General features: G+C 45.5%; 1 protein-coding gene across 1 annotated transcript; it reads left to right on the forward strand.

The window, feature by feature from the left end:
- The first annotated feature begins 1,230 nt into the window (after positions 1–1,230).
- NEFM (neurofilament medium) lies at positions 1,231–8,899 on the forward strand. Its single transcript, XM_009212722.4, has 3 exons — positions 1,231–4,702; positions 5,435–5,559; positions 6,969–8,899. The coding sequence occupies exons 1-3, from the start codon at positions 3,623–3,625 to the stop codon at positions 8,404–8,406; spliced, it is 2,643 nt and encodes an 880-aa protein (XP_009210986.3). The 5' UTR covers positions 1,231–3,622; the 3' UTR covers positions 8,407–8,899.
- Positions 8,900–9,118: the final 219 nt, after the last annotated feature.

The following is a 9,118-nucleotide window of genomic DNA, read 5'->3' on the forward strand; positions in this document are numbered from 1 at the left end:
ATCTTGGATGGATTCAGCCTACCAATTTGACAGTGACGTCGTCCATCTGGAGTATCTTGCTTGCTATTTGGTTCCTACATCCCATCCTCCTTGCATTTTTTTATATCCAAAAATACTATTTAAAAGAAGAAATGTGAGGAAATAGGGAAAGATGGGAGAAAATGCTCGACTCCTTATCTTTTTTTTTTATTTTATGACCCAATAAATATACCCCCTTTGCAAACAATACTTTCCCATTATTAGATGACACCCTAAAAAATTTGACAGTGGCTATCTCTTAGCTACAAAGTTAACATTTGCACTTTCCCTACTGAAGGAACATATAGATTGAAGCATGCCTTGTATTTCTCTGTAAAGTGATTCAAAACAGACTACCTTATGAAACAACAGTTCAGAGATAATTTCATTTAAAATGTCTTACATCTAAATCATATGAGTAACTTTTCTATTTAGAATAAATTACAAAAGTATTGTAGTCAAACTTAATTCCATGAATGCAGTGTGGTTAATTCAGGTGAGTTGCCATGATTGTTTTCTCTCTTTTTAATATTTCAAGAAGATTTCATAGCCTTAGTATCGTTAGGGTTTAAAAAATGCAAAAGCATTTCTTTCTGTGAAAATTATTAAGGTGGCAAATGTTCTCCAAAACTATGAGACAAAAAGGGAAAAACATCTGTTATAGCTTTTTTAAAAAAGTGTTTATACTAAATTTACTGATGGGTATAACCTTCAAATCACCTTTAGGAAGAGTAAAGTGGAAGAGTTTAATATAAAAGAAAACGTTTTGCTAAATGTGAAACTGGATCCATCGTTTTTTAAGCCATGGGAACCGTTTTTTCTTAATAAAGCAACTGTTTTAATTCTTTGCATTATCCTGTAGTGCCCAGATTGAACAATATATCATGTGACATTGAAGTTACAATTTTAAGCTATAGGCACTAGATGTAGCCTGAGTAACTGACTCTTATTTTATTTGTACGCAACACTTTCCTCCTTCTGTAACCAGCTGGAAGCTGAACAATTTCTGAGCTACTTTAGATACAAGGCAAAACTGGGTAATTGTGAAGTTAGACATGTGTTTCCTTGTAAATGTCTCTCTGCAGAGTCATCTCATTTCCAAAGCCCTAAAGAAAACTAACAGCAGAAGCCTGCCGGTTAACCATGTACTCTCATTGCAGAGTTTGCAGTGAATGTGCATCATGAAATTGCCAAACAGTTTAATATATTTCAATAAAAGCAGAAAGTAATAAGCAACAAAGGCAAAATTACTGCATACTTAGCATTTGGCCTTATCTAGATGGTATCCTGCTGAGTCCAGCCTGACATCCGCAGTACTTTACAGAAGGTAGGGAGTTTTCTTTCTCTTTTCCTTTATCTATATAAAACCAAAAAATCCTGTTTTTACAGTATTCACAAGCCAATCCCCTCATTCCATCATCGTTTCTCTCAACAACTCAAGACATGGATGGGCTCTGCTTGCCTAAGGTCTCTCAGCAAACTAGAACATCCTTCTCCTACATGGCCTACGATGCTGCAGTTTCATATTAAAAAACCAAAGTAACTCCCAAAATTAGCACCTCCTATTTAAAACATTATTTATATTTTAATACAAATGGGCCAAGGGAGCTGATAAAAATTAAAAAAATAAAACCTCTAGAAACCCACCCCTTTCTTCATTACTTACTGATGAATATGATCCTGTCTTTTAACAAAACAGTGACTTGAGAAAACATGCTGTGAAAAGAAGCCATTTCAGGCTGGAGTCCCTACTTTTTATAACCGGTAGTTTCTTCTCACCCATAGCAAGCATTTCACATTCAGTCACTTGTACCTGTGGCCCCAGCGCTGTTGTTAGTTCTGCAATTTCTTCTTCACTTTGTCTTGTAGTATTCTGAATTTTTTTAACCTGAATTACCCCCAAAGCACTACACAAAATAAAATGACATTCTAACAGTTAAGAGTACACCAGACAGCAAGAAGTCTGTGTAGAGTCCTTGTTTGCATAAACATGTTTAATGATATAGAAAATCTATTCCATATAAATCATTAAAATCTAAAGGGAAAAATATATTACATTTTAAATGGAGGGAAAACATCTGGTTTTATTCAAGGTTGTGGTGAATCTGTTTGGCAACTTTTAAATCAATTTAAAGTTAATTCAGATGCCTTTTCAATCACTGCAGTTACACATAAGGGATACTGAACCGAAAGATGACAAGGCAGTTGTTTGTGTCCAAACTTATGAAAAACTATATTTCCCTGGACTTTTCATCCCAACAGATTTCAAATTCTCCTTTCCAAGGAGTATTTGACCTTCACATTTCAGGCCCTGTATCTCTTCATCTCCTATACAATCATACGTTAGAAAACTCAAACTGGGCTGCAAGTACATATTTCTGTTAACTGACTTCAATGAATTTTGGTTGTTTTCAAAATCTGCAATCTGTTCATTGTGCCAGCCCTGCATTGCAGAGAAGTCTTAGCCTGCGATTCCAGCTTCGCTCCTGCAAAGAGAGTCACTACAGGCAGGTTTAAATTGTATTTGCTCGGAGAGAAGAGGGGGAAGGGAACCCCCTACCCCCTGCCAACCTGACAGGCCAGGCTGGGTGACAAGCCCCTGGGAGGCTGCACCTCCCGCTCGCCCGACCTGGGCGCTGTCCTTGGTGCTGCCGGCGCCATAGCGAGCACAAGCGCCTTACCTTCTGCCCCTGCGGAAGCTGCGGACATCCCCCAAACGTTAAAAACGCAATATCCCACTTTTTATACAAAAAACTACCCTGGCCTGTTCTCTTTGTCCCCTTCCCGAAGCCTTCAGGCAGACGGTTCCTCAAAGTCTTTTTTTTTCTTTTCTTTTTGTCTTCTAGACCCAGCTCCTTGGCGCTCATCTCCAGCTGCTTTAAGACAGGAGTGGGGGAAGGGGAGGGAGGCAAGAAAAGATGAGGGTGGGGGAGGGGAGAAGAGGGAATGCAGGGGGAGGGGAAGCAGGAGACGGAGAGAAGGAAAGATTGGAAGAAAAGGGTCCGCGAGGAAGGGGCTGAGAGAAAAGCAGGGTGAAGCGAACTAAAGGTCGGAGCAGGAAGGAGAAGAGGAGCCAAAAAAGAAGGGGATGGGATTAAGCACAGAAGATGGGTAAAGAAAAAAGTATCGGGGAAAGGGTAAAAGAAGAGAAAGGCTTGAGGGTAAGAGGGTAGAGGGCTAAAGAACAAGGAGACCAGGGGGTCGGGGAAGCGCTGCCCGAAAGGTGGGACAGTGACGGGCAAAGAAAGGGCGCTGGCGATATTTGTACCAAGGGTGCGAAACGCAATCGGAAAGTGAGAAATGGAGAGAAGGCGACTGCCCGGCGACAAGTGGCCTGGGACTGAAAGGGAACCTGGGGGAGGGGCTGGGCCCAGGGCAGCAAAGTCCGGGTTCCCATGCGGCCTGGGCCCACGTGGAGCGGGCGCTGAATCACCGCTCAGCCGCCCCCCTCCCCTCCTCCCCGACCGGTGCCCGCAGTCCCCGCCTCCTCGGCCGCCGCCTCCACGGGGCGGGGCCCTGGCCCGGGACCAGCGCCGCGGCTATAAATGGGCTGCAGCGAGGCCGGCAGAACGCTGTGACAGCCACACGCCCCAAGGCCTCCAAGATGAGCTACACGTTGGACTCGCTGGGCAACCCGTCCGCCTACCGGCGGGTAACCGAGACCCGCTCGAGCTTCAGCCGCGTCAGCGGTTCCCCGTCCAGCGGCTTCCGCTCGCAGTCGTGGTCCCGCGGCTCGCCCAGCACCGTGTCTTCCTCCTACAAGCGCAGCATGCTCGCCCCGCGCCTCGCCTACAGCTCGGCCATGCTCAGCTCCGCCGAGAGCAGTCTTGACTTCAGCCAGTCCTCGTCCCTGCTCAACGGCGGCTCCGGACCCGGTGGCGACTACAAGCTGTCACGCTCCAACGAGAAGGAGCAGCTGCAGGGGCTGAACGACCGCTTCGCCGGCTACATAGAGAAGGTGCACTACCTGGAGCAGCAGAATAAGGAGATTGAGGCGGAGATCCAGGCGCTGCGGCAGAAGCAGGCCTCGCACGCCCAGCTGGGCGACGCGTACGACCAGGAGATCCGCGAGCTGCGCGCCACGCTGGAGATGGTGAACCACGAGAAGGCTCAGGTGCAGCTGGACTCGGACCACCTGGAGGAAGACATCCACCGGCTCAAGGAGCGCTTCGAGGAGGAGGCGCGGCTGCGCGACGACACTGAGGCGGCCATCCGCGCGCTGCGCAAAGACATCGAGGAGGCGTCGCTGGTCAAGGTGGAGCTGGACAAGAAGGTGCAGTCGCTGCAGGATGAGGTGGCCTTCCTGCGGAGCAACCACGAGGAGGAGGTGGCCGACCTTCTGGCCCAGATCCAGGCATCACACATCACGGTGGAGCGCAAAGACTACCTGAAGACAGACATCTCTACGGCGCTGAAGGAAATCCGCTCCCAGCTCGAATGCCACTCCGACCAGAATATGCACCAGGCCGAAGAGTGGTTCAAATGCCGCTACGCCAAGCTCACCGAGGCGGCAGAGCAGAACAAGGAGGCCATCCGCTCCGCCAAGGAAGAGATCGCCGAGTACCGGCGCCAGTTGCAGTCCAAGAGCATCGAGCTAGAGTCGGTGCGCGGCACCAAGGAGTCCCTGGAGCGGCAGCTCAGCGACATCGAGGAGCGCCACAACCACGACCTCAGCAGCTACCAGGTAGGAACCGCGGCTGCGCGGCCAGCCTGCGCCAGCGCCAGCGCCGCGCGCCCCCGACACTTGGGCGCGTGCCCAGGAGCCCTCTCCGCCACGCTCCCTGGCGGCCGCTCGCTAGAGCGCGCGCGCCGCAGACTTAGGGTAGTTTCGGATCAGCATTCTCGCCACTCTCATCCTCCACACTCCGCCCCCACCCACCTGCCCCAGCTGCTTAAAGGTCTTGACCTTTTTCAAAAACGTACTTCTTTTCCAGTTCTAATTTTGCACGCTTGCACGTTTAAAGCAGGAGGGATAAATTCGGTAGTGGATAAATCAGCAACTTTAGGATAGCTTATGCAGAAACCCGTGTATTCTCTACTTTTCCGGCAGTGATCGGAAGAGCTCTCAAAATTGGCTTCAGCCCAAAGGGCTCAGATGGGAATGGCCAGGTCAGCCATGGAGTTTCCCCATGCATGTTTGTGTCCTGTTGAGACGTGTTCTAAGTCCACTGATCTCCGTGCGTGATGTGCCCAGGAAGTGTCCTATTGTCTTACTGATCTTGTATGTTCCTTGAGAATCCCTTAGATTTAAAAGAAAAAGGGGGTGGGGGAGGGGGGCTGCGAGTCGAGTGTCAGCGAGCTTTGCAGAAGCGGAGAGAGATGGGAGGAGGCGAGAGGGAAGGGGTAGCAAGTGGTTTGCAGAGGAAGTTGCTGTTTGCAAGGTTGAGTCTAGGGAGACTCTCTGTGTCTGTTTCAGGACACCATCCAGCAGCTGGAAAATGAGCTTCGGGGCACAAAGTGGGAAATGGCTCGTCATTTGCGCGAATACCAGGACCTCCTCAACGTCAAGATGGCTCTGGATATAGAAATCGCTGCGTACAGGTACGGTGCTCACTACATGCGTATCCGGAACACTAACCACCATGCAGAGGCTGTTCGGGCAGAGCTTTCACCACTAAAGTTAAAGCAGGCAGGGTGCAGGCATCAACTCAGCGCCTGGTTTTCTTGCTTACTTAGAAAAAAATTATTCTAAAGAATTGCAAGTGTAGTTTTCTCTCTTTTTATGCAGCTTTAAAAGAATAAATACTAGTAGAAGCAAAAGATTTTTGAATTAGACGAAGGAGGTGCAGATTAATCTCAATGCATATGCTTAAACTTTTTATGGAAAAATGTTTTCAAATGTTGGAAGCATGAACAGAGTTTTGGTTTCTAATATTTCATCTAGTGGTTTCAGCTTTTCAAATTTATAATGTCAAGGACAAACACCAGGACATTCTATTTCTCTGTTTCTCTGTTATACAGCTTACTATTGCCATCATCTGGCTGAGAATAGATATAGAATGATATATTAGAATATAGATACAGTTATTTTATATATGTAGATAATTTATATGTATTATATTTTATGCTAGACTATAGTATAAATTATATCTATATCATGTATAATATTAATCTAGATCTATAGATACATATATGTGCATATGCATATAAATCTAGATATATAGACACAAATGTGTATGATCTTTTTATAGATAGAGAGATACGTTATAGGTCTATTAACTGATGTGACCTTGCTGTTGACTAAGCGCAAAGGACAAAATTGTTGATTAAAAATTTTCTACTACCAATAAAGTAGTTATAATATAACAAGAATAAATTGCATTTACAGAGCTATCTCTCTTTTCAGGAAAGCTGAATAACTACATTAAATAGACAATTTATGGTAAAAATTATCGACCAATTTATAACTTGATACACCCATATTAACACCTGGCTAAGTTCTGAAATATGCTTAACAGCAAGATTTTTATGAAAGTTATATTTGCTTTAAAAATAGTACATATCCTGAAAATCTAAATGTTTAAGAAAGTGACTACTCTCAGAAAGGTTATTTGGCTTTGGAGTTTGGGGGTTTTTGTTTGTGGCTTTTTGTGTTTTTGTTTTCGTTTTTGTTTTTTCCTATTTGGCCACTAACAAGTTTTTCAGCATATTCTTGTTGGACCTAATGGATCTCTACTGCAGGGCCAAGACTTAGTAGCTGGGTGTGGTTAGTGGACTATTGGGCAAGGTTAGTCATTGTAGGGGGCAGTCCAGGAGAACCTTTCTCTGTCACTGAGTATGACGTAATATGCAAGTAAGTGATAGCAGGTATTATAACAAATTGATAGAATATTTTACTTATGTAATTCTATTTCTTCAAAGGTAGCTACTACAATACCCAGAATGTAATGAAACTCAGAAGGCCCAGTGAAATTTTTACTATGTCTTATGTTCTTTGATTTTCTCCTTAGAAAACTCCTGGAGGGTGAAGAGACGAGATTTAGCACATTTGCAGGAAGCATCACTGGGCCACTGTACACACACCGACAGCCCTCAGTCACAATATCCAGTAAGATTCAGAAAACCAAGGTGGAAGCTCCCAAGCTCAAGGTCCAACACAAATTTGTTGAGGAGATCATAGAGGAAACCAAAGTGGAGGATGAGAAGTCAGAAATGGAAGAGGCCCTGACAGCCATTACAGAGGAATTGGCCGTTTCCATGAAGGAAGAGAAGGAAGAAGCAGCAGAAGAAAAGGGAGAGGAGCCAGAAGCTGAAGAAGAAGAAGTAGCTGCCAAAAAGTCTCCAGTGAAACCAACTGCACCTGAAGTTAAAGAAGAGGAAGAGGGGGAAAAGGAGGAAGAGGAAGGCCAGGAAGAAGAAGAGGAAGAAGAAGATGAGGGAGCTAAGTCAGACCAAGCCGAAGAGGGAGGATCCGAGAAGGAAGGCTCTAGTGAAAAAGAGGAAGGTGAGCAGGAAGAAGGAGAAACAGAGGCTGAAGGTGAAGCAGAGGAAGCCGAAGCTAAAGAGGAAAAGAAAGTGGAGGAAAAGCGTGAGGAAGTGGCTACCAAGGAGGAGCTGGTGGCAGATGTCAAGGTGGAAAAGCCAGAAAAAGCCAAGTCTCCTGTGCCAAAATCACCAGTGGAAGAGAAAGCCAAGTCTCCTGTGACAAAATCACCAGTGGAAGAGAAAGCCAAGTCTCCTGTGACAAAATCACCAGTGGAAGAGGCAAAGTCAAAAGCAGAAGTGGGGAAAGGTGAACAGAAAGAGGAAGAAGAGAAGGAAGTCAAGGAAGCTCCCAAGGAAGAGAAGGTAGAGAAAAAGGAAGAGAAACCAAAGGATGTGCCAGAGAAGAAGAAAGCTGAGTCCCCGGTAAAGGAGGAAGCTGTGGAGGAGGTGGTCACCATCACCAAATCGGTAAAGGTGCACTTGGAGAAAGAGATCAAAGAAGAGGGGAAGCCACTGCAGCAGGAGAAAGAGAAGGAGAAAGTGGGAGGAGAGGGAGGGAGTGAGGAAGAAGGGAGTGATAAAGGTGCCAAGGGATCCAGGAAGGAAGACATAGCTGTCAATGGGGAGGTAGAAGGAAAAGAGGAGGTAGAGCAGGAGACCAAGGAAAAAGGCAGTGGGAGGGAAGAGGAGAAAGGCGTTGTCACCAATGGCCTAGACTTGAGCCCGGCAGATGAAAAGAAGGGGGGAGATAAAAGTGAGGAGAAAGTGGTAGTGACCAAAACAGTAGAAAAAATCACCAGTGAGGGGGGAGATGGTGCTACCAAATATATCACCAAATCTGTAACCGTCACTCAAAAGGTTGAAGAGCATGAAGAGACCTTTGAGGAGAAACTAGTGTCTACTAAAAAGGTAGAAAAAGTCACTTCACACGCCATAGTAAAGGAAGTCACCCAGAGTGACTAAGATTTGAGTCCACTGCAAAAGGTTAAGCCATATGACAATTTCAAATTGCATGTGATTGGCAGCTTCAAAACAGAACGGGTTCTCCCATGGGGGCTCCAGACATTGTATTTACTTTGTGCAATATGAGGGGACTGCATGCAAGCTCAGGGTGCTCCCTCCTCAGTCTTTGGGGGATTCAAATGCATGATATTGTATGTACCTGGGAAATTTGCCAATTTCCTAAGCTGTTGGAAGGGGGTCACTTAAGGGGGGATGTCTTGAGATGTATTATGCAAAGTACCAACTGAGCCAAAAACAATAAATGAAACAGAACTCTCTTAGCCTTAAGAAAGCTATATATGAATAATTATGTTTACCTCACTGGTGCGTTTAAAATGGACTTTTGTTCATGGGAGAACCTCGTTGACATGCACAGTTTGCAATCTTATGTTGATTGATGTTAAACGTCACAGCAGTACTTGCTCAATAAAGGTCATATTGGAAACATAGTCAATTGCTGAGTCTTATGTCATTTCTTTTTTTTTATTTTTATTTATTTTTATTTAGAGATGGGGTCTTGCTATGTTGGCCAGGTTGGTCTTGAACTCTTGGCCTCAAGCAGTCCTCCTGCCTCAGCCACCCAAAGTGCTAGGATTATAGGCATGAGCCACCATGCCCAGCCTGTTATGCCATTTCAAAGTGAGATCTCCACTACCTGAAGCTTTCTTGCCCT

The sequence above is a fragment of the Papio anubis genome, chromosome 8, assembly GCF_008728515.1.
Source record: "Papio anubis isolate 15944 chromosome 8, Panubis1.0, whole genome shotgun sequence".
In the NCBI taxonomy this organism is placed as follows: Eukaryota; Metazoa; Chordata; class Mammalia; order Primates; family Cercopithecidae; genus Papio; species Papio anubis.